This window comes from Nilaparvata lugens, chromosome 1 (assembly GCF_014356525.2).
Source record: "Nilaparvata lugens isolate BPH chromosome 1, ASM1435652v1, whole genome shotgun sequence".
NCBI classification, from domain to species: domain Eukaryota; kingdom Metazoa; phylum Arthropoda; class Insecta; order Hemiptera; family Delphacidae; genus Nilaparvata; species Nilaparvata lugens.
Genome location: NC_052504.1, coordinates 58,757,627 through 58,782,689, shown reverse-complemented (window position 1 = coordinate 58,782,689; position 25,063 = coordinate 58,757,627). Strand labels below are relative to the sequence as shown.

At 30.9% G+C, this 25,063-nt stretch overlaps 2 protein-coding genes across 2 annotated transcripts; both read left to right on the top strand.

Moving 5' to 3' along the window:
• The first annotated feature begins 211 nt into the window (after positions 1 to 211).
• Positions 212 to 4,931, top strand: LOC120353644. Its single transcript, XM_039438205.1, has 2 exons — positions 212 to 535; positions 1,709 to 4,931. The coding sequence occupies exons 1-2, from the start codon at positions 362 to 364 to the stop codon at positions 1,850 to 1,852; spliced, it is 318 nt and encodes a 105-aa protein (XP_039294139.1). The 5' UTR covers positions 212 to 361; the 3' UTR covers positions 1,853 to 4,931.
• A 1,353-nt stretch (positions 4,932 to 6,284) lies between these two features.
• Positions 6,285 to 18,956, top strand: LOC111047104. Its single transcript, XM_022332772.2, has 9 exons — positions 6,285 to 6,421; positions 9,076 to 9,653; positions 12,033 to 12,185; positions 12,978 to 13,138; positions 13,673 to 13,781; positions 14,678 to 14,901; positions 16,643 to 16,757; positions 17,378 to 17,530; positions 18,609 to 18,956. Exons 2-9 carry the CDS (start codon positions 9,089 to 9,091, stop codon positions 18,701 to 18,703), a joined length of 1,575 nt encoding a protein of 524 aa, XP_022188464.2. The 5' UTR covers positions 6,285 to 6,421; positions 9,076 to 9,088; the 3' UTR covers positions 18,704 to 18,956.
• Positions 18,957 to 25,063: the final 6,107 nt, after the last annotated feature.

Below are 25,063 nucleotides of genomic sequence, written 5' to 3'. Positions count from 1 at the left end.
AAAATCAGCAAATGTACCGTAATTGGGCCACATCATTTCAAACATGATCATTCCACATTAATTGTAATAATACTTTACATTATACTTTTTTCAAGTCTTTTCTATATATTTTTCATAGAAAAGAGATACAGTTAGATGAAGATACCAAACATCTTTCCTCTATGACATTACTACGTAACTAATTTTAATAATCAACATTATTGCAGTAATTAACAATAATTATTAAACATTATAACAATAATTGATGATTATTGTGTGTTTATGATTTCTTTGCAGAGTATCGGAGAGCGATTCGTCGTCACTGAACAGCGTGGAGTTGGATGCGGCCGTGTACGCGGACAGTGACACGGGCCTGGAGAGCATGAGCTCGGCCGAGACGCCCAACAAGGCGTGCAGTCTGTGTCTGGACGGAGGCGGCGGCGGAGGCGGTGGGGGTGGCGGGATGGCCGGCGACGGGGGGCGGCAGACGGAGGCCCTGCGACAGGAAGTCACGCGGCTCAAGTGTGACAAACTCGATCTCTTGCGACAGAATGTGGTTAGTGCCAATTGCAATCATTCTTAAATTAATGAACCGTTTGCTGTTCCAATACAAGAGTAAAAAATAGAAGGATTGAGAAAACTGGAACAATTTAGAATGGGACTGACAATTCAATCAGTGTGTTTGTTTTCAATAGCTTCCAAGAGACTCTTATCAGAGTATAGGAATTGTCAAAATTTATAACACATAAGATAACACAAAGATGATGTTTCCTCTATCCAATACAAACGTAAAAAATAGAAAGATCGAGAACACTGGGTGAATTGACAATGAAACTGACAATGCAATCAGTATGTTCTCTACACAGTATTATGAAGGATATAAACATTATCAATATGTATTTATGAAATGTTTTGAACAAAAATATTTATTTATTTTCAATGCATAAGTTGAACCAATTCAAGTATAAAATACTCAATAGCTGCAAAATCTGAAAAAATCATAAATCATTCTTTTGTAAACAATTTCCTTCAAGTTTGTAATTTTAGTTTTTGTGTAATTGATACGTGTATAATAGTATGTTAATAGAATTCGGTGAAAGATAGATGAATGATTTTATTGTATAAAATATAAAGTGTTTCAATAAAGAAACAATGTGAGAAGTGATTGAAACCAGTATACAGATACAGTTCAGTCCTCCTGACATGTATCAGTACAAACCATACATAAAACATGTTGGTATTTATTATTTTTCTATGGTACCGTGAAGACTATATAAAATTATCATAATTATTTATTCCGCCCAATAAAATATATTTGCATTTTCACATATTTTATTTTATTATGGCCCAAACGTAATCAGAGCATCAAAGTGACTCAGCATCAGAATACAATAAATATATTACTGGCAATATTATAACAGTTACTTCTCCTTTGATAAATCAAATAGCTGATAATTCAAATACTGGTAACTTTCTTTTAATGAGACATAAATTCATATTAATTGATTTCCTACAGGTAAATCTGTAGAAATAATCAAGAGAGTACTGTATGTATATTTGAAGACCAACAAAAAACCGCATATATCTTGAAAATCAGGTTGCAAACTGTTATCACAGGGTTTGAGTTTCAAATCCTTCTCCCTAGTCTTCCATAATTAAAGTATTGTTACCTCATGCTTTTCACATAATAAATTTCATAATTCAATTCACCTTGCTTGTTATATTTCAGACTTGTCAGAGAGATATCAAGCGACTTCGAGAGAAGGAACTCCAGTTGCAATCGGATCTAGCTTCTGCCTCCAAAGAGATTCTCAGGCTAAGAGAACTGCTGAAAGACTACACAACAGCCAATGGTGAAGGTTCGCCAGTCTAGATCAGTTACAAACATTCGCTAGCCTCGACTATACTTCACTTTTTCAACGCATCTCAAAGTTCTTTGCTATTCTGTAGAAAGGCTTCAAAAAAATATTGTCTCTTTGATGTTCATATACATTCGACAGTTATTTCAATAACCTATTGATAAAAATCGACGTAAACTTCATGCCATGTCAATCAGACCAATAATGTTCATATCTCCTCATCGAAACCTTTGTTTTTGAACTAATTTAGAGATTTGTTATAGAATCGGCTGAAATACTATTCAAAATGATAACTATAATTGTGACAGATTAGTGGAGAAGTGCGGAAATTTTATTCGTTTCAGAAACCTAATATGATATAAATCTGTTCTCATACTCTTAATATCATCAGACTTGAACAAATAATAACACTTCAACCATTCCATTGTGGTTCAACTAACCAAACTTTGTGCATGCACATTTGAATGTTGTGTGTCTATTAATTATAATACGAATAATAAAATGTCGTGTAGAAAAGAACCCTTAATTAGTATTTGATGTATGGAAAGTAAATAATAGTTAGTTGATTCCAAAGTTCTTTACAATAGACGAAAAATATTGAAAATATCCCATCCGAAATTATTATGTGTATCAAAAAAGTAACATGGAATACTGTATCTCGTCAATTTGAATGTAGATTCGAGTTATATGTAATAGATGTATTAAATTGGTGCAATACCTATTGATATTGTATTACCTACATAAATCAATGCCATTCTTTTTCTCCAAGAAATGTTTCTATTGTAAATAACAAGTCAACTGAATTTAATGTATTCTATGCTGTTCTCAGAAGTACTCATAACTATTATGAAAATATCAGAACTTATTCTGCTATTGACTCAATACCTGTAAAAAGATGGTAAACATCATCTCATCTTCAAGAAGTCTTATTTTTCAATTGTTTGACCCTGATTGTATAGACATGGTGATGGGATTCAAAGAGCACCAAAGGAATGTGGGTAACACTTTTCTACATGAGTTACCATGTAATTTATATTATTTATTACTTATTTTCTAATTAACTTATTGAAGTAACGTCTATGAAAACAATCCACATTAAAGTTTGCAATCTTGCCTCTTTGATCAGTTGGTATCATTAATATTTTTTAAACAATAAGTGCATATTGTATACAGCTATCATAACTGTATACCTACCTGAATTTTCTCTATTATTATTCGATCTTTGAAAACAAATACTGAGAAAATATCTTGTTTTATTACTAAAAGTGTATATAGCTCTTGTCAGCATTATCAATGCTATTAACATTATCAGAAAACTATTTTTCTAAATCTGATGAATTTCTATCTATTTTTGTAGTCCTGATATTCAAACTATTGAAATGAAACCCTATAAAAATGCATTCTTTACACTGTTCTTTGAACCTTTCCAGTTTCAAATTTCCATTAAACAATAATGCGAATTCCAATTTTACTTCCACCGACAAAAGTATTATATTATCATATACGAAAGGTTTTGAATTTCGTAGCTTATGTGATGAAAAGTTCATCGAAACTTTACATTTATGCTTTACATAATTTGTTAACTCTTAATCGATATTTATGGACAATCTCTGAACTAGCCTCTTATCTGCATAATAGCCAGTATGTTTGTCAATGTATAATTTGTAGATTTAAAATATTGTATTTCTTGAGCAAGTACCAAAGCTAACATTCCTAGTGGTAATCACAGGAAATAATTTTCATTATTTATTAATAAAATTATTATTTCCGTTTGTTTTTGTATATAATTTATAGTTTAGTTCTTATGTTCATAGTTTGTAAAATGCACTTTGTAAGATAGTCTGTTGTAGTATAATAGTGGGGTCTAAATATGATTTTTTACTGTTTGAAAATGTGTTAACTTCAAGTTGGAATAGAAAATTGAGAAGGTTGAATTTTAAATTAGCATTTTCGTTCCATTCGACAGGAAAAAACACTTTTCTTCATAAGTGCGTTTTATTAGTATTGGAGAGCAATGACTTCCATCTCTAAACCAACAACTATTATTTTTTTTAACATTTATACATATTAACTACATTTTTATTGATCACACCTGTTTTTATGGAAAATAAACTTCTCTCGAATGAGTACAGTTTTGAAAATTGCTACTGAATTGTCGAACTTGACTATCTTCAGTTTATAAGAGCAATTCAAACTGTCTGTCCCAGTTTAATCCCAATAATATTCCAAATTATAATACTGTATTGAATATTAGAGTTTAGAAAGATACAACTTCGATGGTCGGTTTCGGATAAGTCCACTGAATCAAACGGTTTATATTACAAGTGGAAATTTTGTTATTTATGAATTTCTTGGATGAAGAACATTTTATAACTAATTATAACTTTATGAACCTTGAGAGTTTTTTGAACACTATTTGAAAATTTTTCAACTTTTATTTCAATTCATTCATTATAATAATGTTCCATTTGAGACATAGTTTATCTTCATTGCCAGTAGGCTGCAATCCCCAATATTGAGGTTTCATTTTGTTAAGTTCAATGATGATACGGAATTTAATGTTTATTTTTCTAAAACAGTTCTGAGATTTTCGGCATAAAGAACTTATATTAGAATGTCATTGATGATAATATCAATGTTCTAGTTAAAATTGTACAAATAATATAAATATAAGTGAATAGCTTGGTGTTATCCGACCTTTAAAAGGAGGATTTAGATTTGAATTAGGTTTGTTGTTGATGTTTGAGCTGGAAAACCTGCAATGTTATTGATCAGAGCTGGTAGATTGGAATTATTCAAGTTGGTTTATGATACAAATTTAGAAATCTGTGTTATCATCGTAGTGATCTCATTCTCCATAAATTAGGCACCTCTATGAAGTAGCTTTCTTACTGATTCAACATTCATTTAGTTATTAACTAAATTAGAGATCTGATAACTATGATAGTCATGATCTTCTGTAAGTGTAAACTACAGAATATGTTACATGAAAAGGTAAAATTCAATGTTGACCACCATTATATTTTATTATGTTCAATTGCACAAAATCTTGTAAATACAAATCATTTATCAATAAATTATAATTGAAAATTATATTGAATTGTATGTTTAATGTCATTGATATATCTTAGATCCAATCCCAACAGCCAACCTTTCATCCCATTATCACCTATGTGTTGTGTTCAAATAATCACAACCAAAATATTATTGTCAATTAGCCTGCATACAGTAAGCAGTCTGAATGCATACCAGCTACCGCAATATTCAGGATTGTTATTAGGCTCTAGTGAATCGGACCTCGTGGTCTCATTTTGATTTCTTTAAAATACTTGAATTGATTACTCCCAGACTTGAGTTGACTTCTCCCAAGAGAAAGATATACAGTGGCCGTTATATTTTATTATTCAAATTAAAATATGTGCATCAAGAAGCAGAATATTATTCTGGTGCTCTGAAGTACTGAAGTTCAGTAGATCTATCCTTGATTAGGATGAAGTGATGTAAGATAGAAGGACAAATATTGTTCTTAGATTGTCCATTATTAAAGAACACTGCTGTACTTGTTGTTAGAATTCTTTTGAAGCTATTTTCTCAATTGCAGGCACTATATTAATTCTAAGTACAGTAGCTTCTTGCTTCCGTAAATAAATCAACAAAAATGGAATAATTATTCAACTCTGGTTTTAATTAGGTTGTGAAGTTGAATAACAATTATTATTGATTGCTATTATTACTGCAATCAGACAATTGGTGTACATAAAAAAGAGTATTGATTAGGAGAATGAAGAATTAACTTTATTCGTGGAAAATCTCATCATACATCTCAATAAAATACAGAAATATGCTACTAAAGTACAGAATTGACATGGAATCAAGTTAAGTAGTTTTGCAAGAAAGTTCTTCCTATTTGAAAAACTCAATCTCCTCTCCAATCAGTTGAACTCATCCCAAACGTGTGCGTTTATTTTCTTCATTTTATTATTAACCTATTATTATTATCAACCATCGTCCACTGTATTCTCTTGAAAATAGAATAATGATTTGTACTATTTCCATAAAATGATGCTAGTTAATGTGAATCCATGCACAGCTATACAAGAAGATGAAATGAAACAGATTTGTTGTTGATTTCCTCAATTATATTCAATGTCCTCAATCCTCATCTTAAACAAATGTGAAGGAATTATGAAATTAGTTAGCTCATGTCCATGCAGGTAATTCTTTTATAAGTACGGTATGCATTAAATGAATTATTCTTGAACTTCAAGCATTATTTGAGAATTTCGATGAAGACGATATTCATATGGAAAGTTTGCATGTTGAACTAAGAGAGTCGTATAGAATGGAATTAAATGTGTTGTTTGCCTGATATTATCTCGATATGAGAGAGAGAGTGTGCCCAGCAGAGCAGACAATGTAGATCAGGTTCTTGTGCAGTCTGTGTCTCTAGAATGACACTCAGTTTTCAGAGTAATTTCAGTTTAGTTGCATTTTTCGTGAGACAAGAGCAGGATGTTTGACGCCTGTCACATATTTCTATGAACCGATCAACATCAGACTAGTACGGTTTGCCAATGATCAAGGTCAGCTTTTGAATTATTTTCAATATAATCTTCAATTTAATGTTGATGTATAAAAATAAGTTTTGTGAGTTTCCATAATAAAATTTAAAAATCTCAATTTAGAACTTCCTGTAATCAGTATTCAACTATTTTTTCGGGTGAAAATTAATTCCAAGTTCAGAGTGATTAAAATCTAAACATGCAACAAATGATTGGTGAAGACAAATATTTGAATTTTTTTAAACAAGGTTTTTGAATTTCTGCAAAGTTTTTGTGTTTTGAAAATTTGTTATTCGGATACAATTGCATTCATTTTTCAAGATAAATATGACTTGACAACTATAGCTGATTACAGCTATATACTGAAAATTCGAAGCGATTTGAAGCGATGTCACTCTACACTTACATCATCAGGTTGTTACTCTCATCTATATAATTATATAAAAGCGAAATGGCACTCACTCACTGACTGACTGACTGACTGACTCACTCACTCACTCGCAGAACTAAAAATCTACCGGACCAAAAACGTTCAAATTTGGTAGGTATGTTCAGTTGGCCCTTTAGAGGCGCACTAAGAAATCTTTTGGCAATATTTTAACTCTAAGGGTGGTTTTTAAGGGCTTAAAGTTCGTCTTTTAGCATGTATATTCTTCTTCTCCCAATCTCTCAATTATAATTGAAATTTCCATATCATATGTTACTATAGAACTATAATCTAGATAGAGTACCTCTTCGAAACAGTTGTTAACTGGCATCTAAATTAATAATTTTGTCAGGTTGGCATTAAGTTTAGTTGACTTTGTTAGGTGGGCACCAAGTTGAAGATTTAAATTCATTTATCGCGGAAAAATTGATTGGTCACTGCTACTTCAATCCTGGGAATATTATATTACTAGCCGTCAGGCTCGCTTCGCTCGCCATATCCGTTTAGCCAGACGTTTAGTCTGGACCCCCGACTGGATTGTCCTAACATATGATAAAAATGCTCAAATGAAAAATGCAGGCGAGCGAAGCGAGCCTGCTGATCTTATTCTTGGATGATCCAGTCGGGGGTCCAGGAGGCGGAGCCCCCTGGCTAGACGGATATGGCGAGCGAAGCGAGCCTGACGGCTAGTGGATAAATATATCTAAGCGATATTAGAAATAATAATTTGAAATAACTATATGAATATTACTAATCATCTCTTCTCTAATTTCTCTCCTCCTTATTCATCAATTATTTATTAGATCATGTAGGAGATGAGTTATGGATTAGGGATCCAAATATTAGAGGCTTGTACTTCATGCCGATGATTGGTGCTGCTGTCAGATTCACCCAAAGCTCTGCAGAGAATGATTAATAAACTCAAATCGTATTGTGAGGTATGGGGAATCAAAATAAATATGGATAAATCTAAAATAATGGTTTTTAGAGAGGGTGGAAAATTGGCTAGTCATGAAGAATGGTTTTTGGGTGGAGAGAAAATTGAAATAGTAGGAACATATAAATATCTGGGGGTTACCTTCACGGCCACCATGAGGTTCGGAACTCACATAAAAGAGAGGGTGTCAGCAGCTAAGTGTGGAGTGGATACAGTTTGGAGCAGTATAATCACTAACAACACAAATCCAGTCAAAGCTAAATGGGAGGTATCCAATGCAGCAATTAGAGCGATTGTGAGTTATAGTGGACAGGTCTGAGGTTACAAGATGTTTGAAGAGCTAGAAATTTTTCGAAGATTTTTTATCAAAAAGTTATTTTCCCAACCTAGATGTACACCCTACTACATTTTGTACTAAAGGCTAATTAGAAACAGGGAAAAATCTTCTGTTTTTTATAGGTTTAGATTGCACTATAAGTACATTCTTAAAGTATTAAAGTTGCCAACATCGCGTTTGCCTCGTTTTTTAGCGGATGTCATGATAGAAAAAAATACGGGTTGGTTCAAGAAATGGAAGAATCTAGGCAACAAATATCAATGCGAAGTAGGCGTGAGCCGAACAAGTATTGTCAATCAGGAAGCACAAGAACTACTTATGGACTGCATGGTAAAGGAATTTCGCGAAGAGTGTAGCAAGTAATAGAGCAGTTAAATGGTGAGAGCTGAGAGAAATTAATAAAATATGTGAGAATTGCATGGAGATATCGCTCGCAACTCATTGAGGAATTTAACACATGAAATGAAATAGAGATAAGATGGGAATTTAGAAAAAAGAAGGACACAATAATTATTGATCAATTGTATATCTATTGTTTTGTAATTTCTTTTTCAGGTTTTCAGATAAAATGTATGTATAATTTATGAAATAAAGAAAAATTGTATTATTTAAAAGCTAACTCCTGGCAGACGGCCGTGTGGCCAATGCTGTAAAAAATGTATTCTTTTCAACTATGAATTTTGTAAGAAAGTGAAATAAAGATTTTTCATTATCATTATTTTTATTACTTATCATCTAAACAGTAACTGAACATGAATAAACGATTTTAAAAAATTGTGTTTACTCTTAAAAATGTCTCTTCTCTAGAAAATTATTTCATACAGTTTATGTATAACTACAGGTATAACTGTAGTTTAAGAATTTTGTTGAAAATTATTACAATTTAATAGTTTTAACAATTTGGGGGAACGTTTTTATTTTATTTTTGAAAATGTAGTTATAATATATTTTATATATCTCTTCATCTCTTTCAGGGATATCTTCATTATGCACTGGTCAATTATCACTCTATTCAAATTATCGTCCAAACAAATCGAATTTATATTATTATACACGATTATCTTTGTGTGGGAATTAATTTTAGCGGAAAGGCATTACAAATTTGGAAAGAATTATGGCACAATCTCATTAAATAACAACACATTCATGAATGGTGAAGTGAATAAAAATCCTTTGAATGATAATATTGTTGACACAAATGGAGAGTTGAAAATAACAAATACAAATCATTTTTTTAGAAAAAAGTTCAAAGGAGAGCTTAGAAGAGGCTTATTTTACGTGCAAAACAGCAATAGTTCGAATCAGGAGGAAATTGCTGGAAACACTTTTATTGATGGAAAAATATTCAACACTATTAAAGAAAGTAATAACACACAATTGTGCTGGCCTTACTTTATATTCAAAAGGAGAGTACTCTTGAAAGAAGTTTGCCAGTCAAAATTAACTAGAAATAGTAAAAGTGTTGATGGAGAAATTATAAAACCTGGTAACACACGAGGAGGGGGAGGAGTTTTTACAATGCGTGAATTGAACCCAAGAAAATTCGCAAGATGTAAGTTCAACGTTCATTTTTTTTTACATTTTTCCAAATACCTAAGAAATTTTTTGTGTAAATTGTGTTATTGGCATGTGTAAATCACATATTAAAAGGGACAAAATATTATCCAAAACAGCGGCGCCGACTTCATTCAAATATTGGGGGGGGGGGGGGCAAAGTCCACCATTAAGATCTGTAGAGGGTGTCATCCAATGATGGGGGAGGGGGTGTTGGAATTACGTAAGACTACTTCTATGCATTTGATTTCGTACTGGATTCTGTAAAAGAGAGATAATCTGATATATTCAACTATTTTAATTCCCTATGGTATTATATCATTAATTTTGTTCATATTTGCAATTATAATCGTGATTCTAGCTAGTAAATAAATCAAGTTCCTCCTTAAATTTCAAACATGGAAATAAAAACAAAATAATTAGGAATAAAAAAAATTATAGTTGATTGATTGTTCCACGCCATCAGTCACATTATTATTCGTTTTTTATACTATCAACTGACTATAACATACAGTATTCACAGCTCATTCCTCTCATATCTTGTCTGTTTTTTTTCAATCACAATTCACATTCACAATGATTATGTACATTCATTCATCCGTCGTGATATCGAATAAGAAAATAATATGATCAAATCACTTGAAATAATTATTTTGAGAAAATGTTTTCTTCTGCTGGTAATTCAACGAAATGAACTGATCAGCCACCATGTTCAAATATTATTTTTCAGCACCCTCTTTGTAGAAATTCAGGAGACTCAAGGAATCGTTGGCCCATTGTAGATCGTAATAAGGAATTCAGTCTTTTGAGACCAGAAAACGATTACTTGGCGGTTGATGTTGACACCGGCATGGTTAATATAGTACGCACAAATTCGTGCAGTTCTGGTATAAGACCTCCCAACTCTAAAATAAGGATTTTTCTTGAGAACATATATTATTATGTCTTGCAGGTTCTCACATTGTCGTCTTTTGAAATTCTATGAAATATCTCTCTATGGAGGATAAGGCATTCAGAATCTACATCGCCTTCACAGAAACTATATATTTATGAGAATCTTCTCCTACTAAGAATTTTCAATATTAAGTAAAAATTCAAAAAATTCACTCTCGAGCCTGGAATTCCTTGAAGATACTGTTTGATATTTGATTCGATAGTATAATTGTCTGTATCTCTGTTCCATTGTATGCCTTCTCTGCTGTGCATGTCCCTCCCAAGTCAAAAGTAATTTTGTACGTAGTATAGCTAGGTAATGCAAATAATAAACAAACAAATCAGGAGACTGATCGTTGATTTTTATGGTTTGTGGAAGTAAACTTTAAAACTATACCTAATGCAATATTAGTATTATATCAGTTCACACTGAAATAGTCCAGTTAGCAGATGTGAATATAATTAAAATAGCTTGACAGGTCCATGTTTCTTATAATTATTGTTTTCATTTGAGATTTTTGGAATTGAAAATGGGGAAAAAATATTATTTTTATAATTATTGGTGTAATTTTCTCGCCTAACGTATGAACATTGGGGGGCAGAATACACGCATTGTCCCTCCTGAGCTCCTGAGTGATTATTGAGGGGGCAGAAAGTGCCTTGCCCCCTCCCCCCCCCATAGTTGGCGCCACTGATCCAAAATGTAAAACAGAGATAAATCGATGTACAGTATAATATCTTTCCATTATCAAGAAATATTAACTTCTAATAATATTTTATTATGATGTTCGTATAGCGTATAAAGTGATCAGCTATGTACGGTACTCTTTGAAGTGTGATGATAAATATTCTGAGTAGGCTATCTACATAGCCTTTTTATTACTGAATTAATTTTTTCTGAAATCTAACAAAGCTTATAGAGCTATTGTATCACGATAATCCTATGCTATGTGCATTCTGGAAATTTTCTAGAAAAAAAATCGTTTACCCTGTTCAAAGTATCAAATATACATAGCTAGATAACTGTAGCTACATTATAAGAAAAATTGCATCATTCATTATGACTTATAAAGTTTTCAGATTTAAAATAGAAGAGGAATTCTGATAATTTTTTTTCATAAAGTTGACCATAATTATGCAGCTAATTGAATTAATGGAATATAAAACAGGATATGCTTTAATTTTAAAAAATGAAATATCTGTTACCTAGAATAAGAACACCTTTTTATAGGTACTAGAAATATTTTTTCAGTATCTTAGTCAATTATTCATGGTCATAAATTTTTATTGTGATCATTGACGGTTCTTAAAGTGAGTAGTAAAATTTGAAATTTGAAAAACATTTGTTAGCAAATCTGTGAAACTATGTCAAAATATATTATGACAACAATAAATTGTCTGTCTTTGCCAAATCAATGTAATCACAATATCGATTCATTTTCAGTTTTGAACCTATTCACAATCGTGAACTTCCCCAATGAACTGTGCGTTGATGGAGATGAAACATTTGGAACCTGCTACCACCAATCAGAATGCGAGAGACTTGGTGGCTCTGTCAAAGGAACTTGTGCCAATGGTTATGGGGTTTGTTGTTACAGTAGGTAGCTTATAAAAAATTATTCAAGAATAACTTTAGCTATTCTATTTCATACATCTGAAATCAATTGCATTTTTTTCTTTAGGGCTACTTTTGAATATAAATCTGAGTACCCATTTCAGAATTATTTAGTCACGACATGTTTTGGATATTTAATGCCATTATCAAGTGATTCAAAAATAAATATTATAATATTTCATATTCGTTAAAATGCAAAACTTAATTGATTGTGTGTAATTGTAAAAAGGGTACCGTAATCATATTTATATTCTTATTTATATCTGAAATCAGATATTTTGATCTACTGACTTTTCTAAGAAAATAATAACTATCGAGTGAAATATAGGTAATTGATCTGTGTATGAATGGAACAATCAAATATAGGTCTTATTTTGTGGTATATTTCGAATCGAAATATTTCAACCCAGAAGTGATAGAATGAATCCATCAGATAATTATTGCGGATGAATAGCCTAGTGACTTAAGCAAAGTGTAATACTGTGCCTAAGGAATTGTGGGAGAAGCTGATCTAAAACACGATAAGAGTTTATGGGTGTGGTATAAACTCATAAATGATGATGTCCTATAGATGATGATAACTAAGATACTATTTACTCCACACTATTCAATGCTTGAATCACGAATCAAGTTACATTGGAAAGTAAGGGAGTGAAAGATTTTGGAATAGCCTACTGAGAAAAGCTTCTTCAAGTTATTTATGGAGTATGACGAACTTTTCAATAGTGAGTGATTGCATCTTATAAAATAAATGATTTCTCCCTAATATTGCAGTTCAAAACACTTGCGGCCAACGAACGAACGCAAATGGAACTTATTTTGTTGCCGGAAACTTCTTGGATACATCTGAACATGATGTGTCTGCATGCTCCCTCACAATAGAGAAATCAGACGCTTCTGTTAAACAGATTAGAGTTGATTTCATTTATTTTAAGGTGAGTTGTAACAACAATAATTTACACATTTCAATGAAACTTTTCACCCGTAAAATGATCAAGTCGAAACTACTGACTTTTCTAAGAAAATAATAATTTAGCAAGTGAAATATAGGTAGGTAATTGATCTGTGTACGAATGAAACAATCGAAATATATCTTCTGCGAGCGAAACTAATCAATACGAGCTGCTAATTGATGAGTTCGAATCACGGAATACAGTAGTACACGGATTGTGTTGAATCTAATTGCAGCTTCGAACTGGAAACTTACTCACTAAATTCATTAATAAAAGATGGAGCTTTTTTTAATCAGTTGATTCATTGATTGTAATCATTGAATATCAAAGATATTCTTCTATTTTCTGTAAATGTGAGAAATAATATCAGAAAATTAAAACTTCAAGTAGATTTAATTACAGTGCCTATTATTTTTCAAAACAATAGGTGTACTATAACTTAACCCTGTCACTGACTTTGGAGTAAACACAGTTTACATATTCGAGTTATTTTAAATAAAAGGACATTTTTTCTAGGTATCTGATCCTATCAATGGAAATTGTGGAATTGATAAATTTGTAGTAACTGGGCAAAATAGGAATAATATTGTTCCAGAAATATGTGGAGTGAATACTGGCCAACATAGTAAGTATTTTCCTCATCATCTTAGAATTGTCTTGTAATAGTGTCAGAGTAACTAGAATTAATTTAATAAACAAACAATAGCATAAAATGAAGACATTATTGTATAACTTAATAGTCCTACTGCATTCTCCTTTCGTCATCAATAGCTGTAGCATTTAGGCTATGTATCATTACTATGTCATTTTTATATGCTAAACTACATATAGTATTTGAAGTAATGGAAGCTATCTAATATCTATACTTTATAATAAAATATATTTCTCAAATCCAATTTGTTCCGCTGATTCAAATTCAAAAGGATGTATCCGAAATATTTTTATGTGTGATAATAAATACATCAGATTAATTACAATCGGACATCTGAACAACATTACTCACTTACTGACAGCAGTTGAATGATCGAGCAAGAAACCCCTCTTTAAAGAACTTGATGGTTTTTTAACTTAGTTTATGGAAAAATTTCTTCTAAATGCATAGAAAGATTTTGTTATCTGAAGCTCATATTAGTTGCAGACAAGTATTATGGAAATCCAAATATTCAGGTTATTTCTGTGAATGAGCAGCCTATAATTATCTTTTTATCTTAATTTTATTTATAAAAGTTCAAGTACCCTTTTTAATAATTTTTACCTACACCTTGTTTCAAAATTAATGTAATTTTCACTTGAAAATTTTTAAAAAAGGTTAAGTTACTTATTATTATTTATTTTTATTTTTCGGTAAATATAGCCCATTCACAAATAAAAAACTAGTTGAAAAAGTGAAATTCAAACTAGATAATAAATAATAATAATAGTATGAAATATTATTTCCATAGGCCAACGAAATAAAAAGTCTAGCTTTTAAACGTTTAGAATGATCTGACGTCATATATATTATCAATAATATTTTTGCAGTTTATCTAGATGTTGATATGAGTGAAGGTCCAGTTATGATTGCGATTCTGTCCTCAAAAATGAGAGGAGTACCTAAAAATTTTGTCATCAAAGTATTGCAGCTGAGAGATGGCGATGCTCTACTGGCACCTAACAGTTGCCTTCAGTACCATGTATCAAATACTGGCACTATTAGCAGTTTCAATTATCAACCGAATGCGACTGACTTATCAAATGGTTATATGGTGAGTTAATAGTTGATACTATAGTATTTCTGAGTATTCTATGTTTCTGTAGCTTATCTATGTTCCCAACAGAAACACCATTCTACTTTCTAGGTTGACTTTCAATCATTTACTGTATTGTTATTTTAATAATAATTATATTGTATAATGTTTCTAAACTATTAGATATCGTAATACATTTGATATAGGTCTATTATAGATTATTATATTTTTGTTAGATAATAAATATATTTATCTGTGGAATAGCATTCAAAAGAAATTGATAAAGTGAGGTTCACGTTATAATGGCAGTTGCCTATTTGATTAAATTGATGTTGCCTATTATTCGACAAAGCAGATAGTGCTATCCTTTTCTAGCTTTGCAACGTTGCCAGATCGTTTTTTAACAATGTAGAAATATATTTAATCTCAATTATTATGATAATGTATCATTCAATTGAGATATAAAAAAAACTTGACGAATAAAGAAGGATTGATCATTTATAACAATAATGAACTATTGAAATAACTATATTAGATATCGGTATTAGTTATATTCTATACAAGGCAGAGAATCGGCATCGCTGTTCTCCTATAATGGCAACTGCCATTATAAAGTGGAACTCACTATAGAAAAAATATGGGAAAAATATTTTTCAACGGCAGCTTATTATTATTATTATGATTACTATTAATATAATGATTTAACTTGCAATTGCAACACACATTTGAAAATGTAATTGAATTCATTGATTTATTGCTCTCTAGAGGAATCCATATTCCACCCAAACCAGAAAGTAGAATGAGTTTTACTGTTCTTATGGTTTCAAAAATTATGGACCAATAGCTTACTATTATAACTATATATTAATAAATGAAAACAGTGGGGATTATATGAAAATTTAGAAATAAGAGAAATATTATAAGTTGGATAAACCTGCTAAACTTTTGCTCCTGTAAACTTATACCGTGGTGGACAGGTGGCTACGCTTACACAATGTACGGTAATCAATATCACTCAATTATCCAGACTTAGTATGATTCATGTTAAATATGAAAATTTATTTTTTATTCCTAATTTTCTTCAATAGAAACGTATTTTCTAAGCTTGTTGATCACCATATCACCATATTTCATAATAATCATTATCACATATTAATTTTCATAAGGTATATTACATGAATCTCGTCATTTTCATAATAATGATCAAGCAAGTCAACATAATTAAAATGCAATTTAACATTTTATATTGTACAAAATAATTTAAATAAACTAAAATAACTCAAACCTGTCAATTTACACAAGACAAAAAAAATTATGAGGAATAGAAAACTATTACTTAAAATGACAACATGACCGTAAACTATAAATTTAAATTATTAACCATGAATCTATGATATTTTGGAATTACATCTTTGATTATTCTTCAATGATAAGGTTGCAATAGCGTGTATTGTGTACCTGGCACTGAAAATTTGAATTTTATATTATGCAGAGTATCAATAAGGTAAATACAACATTTTTAAGTTATCACTTAACAAGCTATATGTAGCAAAATTACATTTATTTAAATTGTTTGGTAGAGTATCATTCATTTCTATCAAGCAATCATCAGATAGTAATAATAACATACAAAAATTCTAGAAATGTTTAATGGAATTCAAAAATTCTAGTTTGAATACTTCAAAGATATGGAAGCTCAATTAAGAACTTCCATGTCTAGTATTTTAAATTTATACTCTGTTTTTCTTGTGATTTTCAGAACAATTTAAACTATGCGGTTTGTATAAAAAAAGAATATGGATTTTGTTCTATAACTTATTCCAATCTTATCAACAAAATCGATATGCCATTTGAGCTGAAAAACTTGGATGAAGGTAAAATTTATTATAAATGATAATTTTAATAATGATTTATTATTATAATTCTATTTCTTTGAAAAGTTCAATTGTCAATACTACAATTCATGAGATCTCTAATGCATAATAGATAATATGTTATAGATTACCCAGTAAGCTTCTTTCTCACAATACATCCATTAAAAATTAATTCGTTGTGAAAATAAATAAATACAAATGAATTGTAAAAATAGGCCTGAATAGGTTTGGAAAATTTATTCTAATAAAGTTACAATATTCAGGTGTCTGTTAATAATCAAGGCGTTAAGTTAACAAATCAACAAAATCTTTTTCCAAGTACCGAGTACCTAACTTATGAAACTAGTGATGCTTCTACATTGATTGAATTATTTATTAATAAGTATTATAGCAAGTTATCTATGAAAATAGGATATTATCAAACCGGTCAAAGAGTGGCCATATCAATTTATCGATACCTGAATATAGTATTATATTTTTACCAAACAATTTACCTACTCCTAACTCCTATTGTGTTTGCTAAATGTTACTTGAGCATTATAGACAAATTACCTACCTGAGAAAACACCTTTGAAAGAATATAACTTCAATCATTCTAAACTTTTCTTATGATTTTTCAGATGGGATGTTCACTGTTAATCCAGGTGAAGCTGGAGTTGAATCTTATAACTGTCCTGATGACTACATTGTACTGAATAAAGTCAAATTATGTGGCTATCGTCTTAATGATGCCAGTGAGAATCCTGACTTCAGATCCAATCACCTTATACGAGGTTATTTCCTTGAGATAAAATTATCTTATCCATTAGATATCTTATAAGAAGTATGAGAAAATAATACCTACATTATCAAATAAATATATTATATTCCACGATTTTCTCAAATCAAAAAAGAAATGTCATTTATAGAGAGAAAACACTTTCTGAATCATATCAATATCATTAATTTCGGTTCAATTTATAAATGATTATAATTGAACTTGAAATAAAACACTAAAACACACTGAAATAAAACACGAATTGATATTGAATCAACATTAAAAGGTAGGTACATACAACACTCCAATGGAATTTGTGTTAGCCAATTTATGTTTATCAATCATTCACTTTATCAATTATATGATTACTTTCAATGTATCAAGGCAACAAAATATTGGATTTCCATCAGGAGTATTATAGATTGCCAGCTTCATAACTCACTAATTAGTAATTATGCTGAAATTGATACCGTAGTTAGTTTTAATTTTCGTACTTGTTCACCTTTTTTCAATCTAGGTACCCACAAAATCTCCAATATGATATGGATAACAATTTTTCAAAAAAGTAAGGAATTCACATTTAAACATAAATTTTGATAGTTTGCTGTTTTTTGATTGACTATATATTTTGCCTGTTGTCAGTAAAATTCTAAAACCCTTATATAAGTTAATTTTATCCTCTACAATAATTTTAAGCCTTTCTATCTTGAATAGGGTTTCAAGTACTACAGTTAAAAGGGTACCGTACTCAGATTTATATTTTTATTTATACTACAGTTAAACTATTTCCTATCATGAAAAATAATATTTTTGCTTGAACTCTCACCACTGACTTATTCGTCCTTAATTTTACAAAACAAAAATGTCCAAATCATGAGTTCTTAGAATCACACTCCAGAATATTTATTACTCGTTTTCTATACCAAATCTCTGCATTTCTTGGTGGTGGTGGGTGGAGGATAAGGATGCATCCAAGGGTCAAAAACTAATGTTGCTTATACTTTTTGAAAATATTATTCAAATTTAGTCAAAATACGAAAATCCATCTCTGAGTAAGCTCCAACCAAGTTTTGAGTCTTCAATTTATTTTTCAGATACTGACAATGGTCCATTCGTTGTGTCGGTTCGCACAAATTCGAATATTACTGGGAAAGGATTTTCACTGCAGTATAAACAAATTCCATGTTGAAGAGTAACATCATGAATTATAAAAATATCGATAGAATTACAAATGAATCTCAAATACTCAATACTATCGAAGCAGGGTGTGTGAAAAATATATACAAATCGCACATACAATCGATTATTCGATACGTATTTTGTTTATAAATCCATGTCTGATAATACTACCATACAATTGGCAATCCGTTGATACAATTTTGCAATTGAAAAAATAATACTTTGTAAATGAATAATTTCCTTAAAAATATACAAAAATTGAATTCGATAGTATCTAACTTAATTGCTCAACCTTATAATTCTACACTTTAATGAAACAGTGATAGAATCAAAATTTAGAATGTATGACATGTTAAAATTGATAATACTGTATTTTTCGTTAATTATTAAAAAAATGGATTATTCGAGGATTCAAGAAACTAATCTTTAAAATATGAGAAAATTATGATCAAGAGAGAAGAGGCATACTAACACTTGGATTAGAAACAAGTCAGAACTGTAATTTGTTATTATTATTGAGTTCACTTTTTGTGTAGTTGAGAAGTTGATATTGTGGTAATTATTCATATTGAATGATTCATTCAATTATTGAGTTCATTATTATAGTTTAACAATGTACAATGAATAGTTTCAATTGCCATAGAGTAGTTCTTTGTAAAGTATATTCAGGTTTATCTATTTTATAATGTGTTTTATATCCTGAGAGGGGGGTTATAAACAATTAAATATCACCCGAATAATTATATAGATTCATTCATTTATCATCCAAAATATTTTCAAACCACCTCTATGATCAAAATTTATTTAAAAGGCTTTTTATTATTTTATTACACTTGTTGGCATATATAATATTTGTTTAATATTTGTTTAATAATAATACCCTATTACTTTAATCTGTAATGAGTTGAAATATATCCAAATAATTTTTCATTGGAAATAACTTGTCACCTAGAACCTCTTCTTCTAAAATTTCTTTTCAAGCAGTGCTATATTATAGCAACTTGTCACAACTAGGTTTTAGGTCTATGAATTTTTCCTGCAATTAATACATTTCAACTCTAATGAAAAGTAAGAAACAAGATAAACTTGTTTAGGACAAAAAGCAACTACAATTACCGTGATGAATAACTGCTGGAACGAGATGCACCTTAGTTAGAATTAATAATTTATTCATTTTAGTAATTTTTAATCAAAATTCCGGAATTTAGAAAAGACTAGCTAAAGTCCGTTTTTCATTCCCAATATTTTTATGATTATGTGATTGAGGAATTAATAAATAAATTTCTTTGTAGTTATTCTGTGCGGTAGGCCCATGTCTAGATAATATAATCTGCTAATTGATAAAAAAACTAAAAATCCAAATAAATTTAACTGCTTTGATAGGTACTTTTACTACTATATACCATTATAAATCAGTATCAAATTGTATGATATGAAGTGGAGCACGAAAAAGGGAGGAATATGAAGAATCGACGGCTTTTAATAGTACAAAAATGTGGTACGGTGACATTTTTTTTTTAAAGCAAGTTCTACTGGATGCACACTTGTGGTCAGTGATTAGAAGGCTCTACTAATAAATATATTCCAGTCACAATATACATTAGTGCTTGCAATTTATATTGTAGTTCTGATTTTTAATAATTATTTAGATTCATGAAAGAAGTCCAGAACCAATTTTTCATGCAAAATTTCCTTGTGCTAGTTACAAAGTGGCCCAAATTCAGTAATCCGACAGAAAAATTTGCTGTTGCCCTTTTCTTAAAAATTATTATAAAATCTGAATAAATGATATCATTTGGAACTCTCTATCCCCAATGAGTACTGAGGTATGATTTTTCAAAAATGAGTAAAATAGAAAACATACATTTTGGTGAGTTTCAGTTTTTGATCAACAATATCTTTCGATTGTTACCATTGAGATGTATAATTCAAAATCCCTCTGGGTGTATTTTTGTGCTCTACAATATGAGATCAGGTAGACCACTCGAAAGTTATAAGTGTCTGAAATTTTGATCCTTGAGGTGTCCTTATGCGCGCCTCTCCACTAGGAAATACTGAAATGAAGTGCATCTAACAGGTGATTCTCTTAGAACATAATCTCATGAACTTATATCTCATATAGATTTCCAGCTACACCTGACAACAATGCTCCTTGTATTGTCAAAAACACCTAATTTTCAGCTTCAAACATCATCACCAACTGCATTGTCCTCACATTGATAATTCGCACAGTTTATGAGATTATGTTCTATGAGAATCACGTGTTAGATGCACTTCATTTCAGTATTTCCTAGTGGAGAGGCGAGGCGAGCTTATAAGGACACCTCAAGGATCTAAATTTCAAATACTTATAACTTTTCAATGTTGTTTTCCATCACGAACTGCTTATTATTAAATCACTGTTTTGCTATTAAATAACGACTAGCAGTCAGATTTTTCAATAAATGAATTTATTCACTTACTATGACAACGAGTACTTTCGGCAGGTCCGTCATCTTCCTGGTTGATTGGACAACCAATCGCAGTAAGTCACTGTAAGTCGTTGTCACAGTAAGTGAATAAAGAATAAACTCATTGACTGCTGGTCGTTCTTTTTAATAGCAAAAAAGTACTTTTAACTTTTGACACAATGCTCGGATATCATTGTACTACACTTTATTCTTCTCGGCTCGTCAAGGCGGTTCAAGACATGCATCATAAAGTCAAATTCGGTCCATTCGAAAAATGGAAAATTGATTGTTGAGTGTATTAAGCCCAGTATGAGGGGTTTCTGCAAAATATCAATGTGAGGACAATCTAGATAGTTTATGGTTGAAGCTAAAAATTAAGGTGTTTTTCAAAATACAAGGAGCATTGTTGTCAGGTGTACCTGGAAATCTATATGATCTGATCTCTATTTTAATAAAAGTTAAATAGAATGTATTCTTATGTAGTACATTACAGCAACATTATAGAATACATTCTATTTAACTTTTATTAAAATTTAGTTTACACAGCTTACATAATTCTTTTCAGAATTAAATTCTCTACAATTTTTATTGCGAAAAAGTATTTGCTTACTGGTCATTAAAGAAAGTTATTGGGCATCAAACGTAGAAGTCTTTGTTTTTCTACTTAGATTTTTTGCATATTTTAACTTTTTCTCAAAAACTACTCACACTACAGCGTCCAGATTAGTTTTATTCAATTTTTCAGATATTTTTCCATATGAATCCACTATCCACCATACATTTTTTAAAAACTAGTCCCCAAACAATTCAGCATCGGTGTATTTCACCAGAGGAACTGAATTGCGGTCGAAATCTTTCACTCTGTACAGCTCGCTAATGAAGCGTTTATGGATATATGTTTATAAGGACTTTTTTCTTATTTTTACCTCTACTATCACGTATTGAATTATTTTACCATAATTAAGAATCACTCTGTATATTGACTGGACTAAATATAGACTTCTAGCATTCACAGTTGTAGTAAGTGCAATATGATACTGATAAGTAGGCTACAATTTCACACTTGTAAGAAATTATCATACAAATAATACAGTGTGCTCATTCACTTATTGCATTCACCTTAATTCATTTATCGTTCGCAGATGTGGCTTGTGCAGTTATCACATGTGTTATTAGTAGTATACTAGCAGGTAACCCGTGCTCCACAAGGGCCAATTAAAAACTTGACAAACTGAGATATTGAATAATTCAAAATAGGCCTATAACCATCCTTGGTAAATTGAGAATCTATATCATGCAAAATTTCAAGTTAATCAGTCCAGTAGTTCAGATGTGATGATGCATCATTCGTAAATTTCCTATCCTGTACGTGTATAAGCCACTTCTTCATATTACTATCTACAAGATAGTAGTCCAGGCAATGAATGTCGGTGACATGAAATAATATACAACTATTTTTACTTCGGCGATCGTACGTAGTTGGGAGGTGAAAATTAGTCCCTTATCCTGTGGGGGTGATTGACTTTTTAGTCAGAGCCGCCACTGAATCGACTTGATTAAAAATCGGCTTGAAATTTCGTTCATAAACGACGTACGGTAGGTATAGCACGGGATATCTTCTTATGCTATCTCTCCTCTATGAAAATGCATAATTCACATAAATTTAATGGTGGACAATTTGAAGTACCGAGACTATCCTCTATCCTCAACATTTACTTAGAAACTGATATACATAATATAGTCATTTCAACCCTGGAACTTGAGATATACTTCAGTACCCAAAGTACCTTCACAGCTCGCAGCATAGGCCTACTATGTTTAGGTAGAAGGTAAGTACTTTCCTACTTTGGTATTGATAAGTTATTCTGAAGTGCAGAGTTTCATAGTGTTTGTAGTGTAGTGTTTCTGAACTTTGCCAGGTGTTTGGAAATATTCTGGTAGCAGAAAGTTTTGTTGGATGGTTTGAGAGGAGGGAGAAAATTTGGAGGGGCCTAGGCTATTGATTCATGAGCCCCTCCCTGCAGTATGTGCTGCTCCTACCGGCCGAACTTTACAACTAATTGACTCGCATAGCGCTGCCTAGTGACGACCGCTCTAAAAAACAATCTATTAAAAGTTCCAACTCTGAACACTCAACTCTTGTTTATTTTTAGTTGGAACAACTATCGATTGAACGAACAATTTCAGCCTATGCCTTAATTGGAATTAGAGTGCATATTGTATTCTAAATAATACAGAAGTAGTTGTATACTATAGTCTACGTAGAGTATTAGTATAGCAACGTTAGTAGACTGTCTACCAACTTTGTATAATACATCAGTACCGTACTTGAATCGTGTAGGTATAGCTATTATAGGCCTACTACAATCATACTACTGTACTATTGTATATACCCACCTATTACTGTATATACCTACCAATGACCTAATATCTCAATACTGCACTGATGTAGGGTCTACATCTAGATCTCAATAAACTGATAACAGAACATTCTTAAGTTGGTGAAATGACATTTCATTTTTTATGAGTGTCATTGCTGTGTCAGATTATACTGACTGGAAAAATAAATCAAACCTAGATACCGATTGAATTATCACGAAAGTTCTGTTGATTTGTTATACCTGAATGAGAGTAATGAGAGTAAATGTAGAGTGATGTTTATCTGGTACGTAATCTATACTATTTTTCAACCTATCAAGTATAGTGTGGATATGTGGGCCTATAGTGTGATCCACGTTAAAATGGCAGTGGATAAAGATGGAAGAATAGCGATGCCGATTCTCTGCATCAATTAATTATATTTCTACACTGTCAAAAACATAGGATATTACCACCGGCTTTGTCGAATGATAGACAAGGATAGCAAAACCAAAGTTGATCAAATACTGTCATTATAACGTGGACCTCACTATATAAAAAATTGTGAATTTCAATTCAGTTTTTTATTTCTTGATACAGTATTTGAAGGTAACTTTCCCCGCGTTCCGTTTTCTGTTACTTGCCAAACATTTTATGTTCTGATCTTCTGATAAGGATCTTTACTACTGTATCTCAAAATAATTTGGGCTAGAGTAACTTATTTACAATACTTCTATTAATGTAGGCTATTGTTATCGATATTGTGAAGAATTTACAAACTACTCACTTTTGAAATACAAACCCGGATATCTAGGCTGAATAGAAGCATCGATTTTAATGATAATTTATTATAGTACGATTCAAGTTAATTCATTTAAGTCTTTTGATGTGATAAAATACAAATAATAGGCATATTTATATTTTCACATAATTAGCTCATGTGGTAAAATTTATGAAAGCGTGTATACTGTATATTATAGGATTTTAGAAGAGAGAGATATACAAGGCTTACTCCATTTCTAATCTTCATTTTTTTTAGCTCTAGTAGATAGAGGTTCAGTGAAAAAGCCTTTTGTTTGTTTGAGAAAAAAATCATTTTTTGTCAAACAAGCAATAACTATTCAAAAAAATATTAAAAAATGAATAGTTGAAACCAAAAAAGCTTAAGAATAATCAAAACTAAATTTTATCGGTAACTTAACGATTAATAATTTGAAATGGAAAAATTCTACATAGTTATCTATGTAAACTCAATGAATGTTAAGGTCATTATTACACACCTAGCTACGTATTTAGCTGGAAATACGTCTTCGGAAGATGTAGCCGTCCTATCTTTTAATCCAAAGCTATGAATCTGTCTCGCTCACACCAGCATAGCGTATAGCTGTAGCTTCCAATACTGGGAGATAGGACGGCAGACGTCTTCTGAAGACATATTTCTAGCTAAAAGGTAAAAGTAGATGGGTTTGTGATGACCATTAGAAAAGTTTTTTTAATCAGGTATTTAAAAATCAAACAATCAATTTTAGAGGTATGTACCAAACATTTACAAACACTTTACA

Coding starts and splice junctions, on each gene's coding strand:
- LOC120353644 (XM_039438205.1), top strand. CDS start 362: ATGAGCTCGGCCGAGACGCCCAACAAGGCGTGCAGTCTGTGTCTGGAC. Junction 536..1,708: donor ATCTCTTGCGACAGAATGTG/GTTAGTGCCAAT, acceptor GTTATATTTCAG/ACTTGTCAGAGAGATATCAA.
- LOC111047104 (XM_022332772.2), top strand. CDS start 9,089: ATGCACTGGTCAATTATCACTCTATTCAAATTATCGTCCAAACAAATC. Junction 9,654..12,032: donor CCCAAGAAAATTCGCAAGAT/GTAAGTTCAACG, acceptor ATTCATTTTCAG/TTTTGAACCTATTCACAATC. Junction 16,758..17,377: donor GCTGAAAAACTTGGATGAAG/GTAAAATTTATT, acceptor ATGATTTTTCAG/ATGGGATGTTCACTGTTAAT.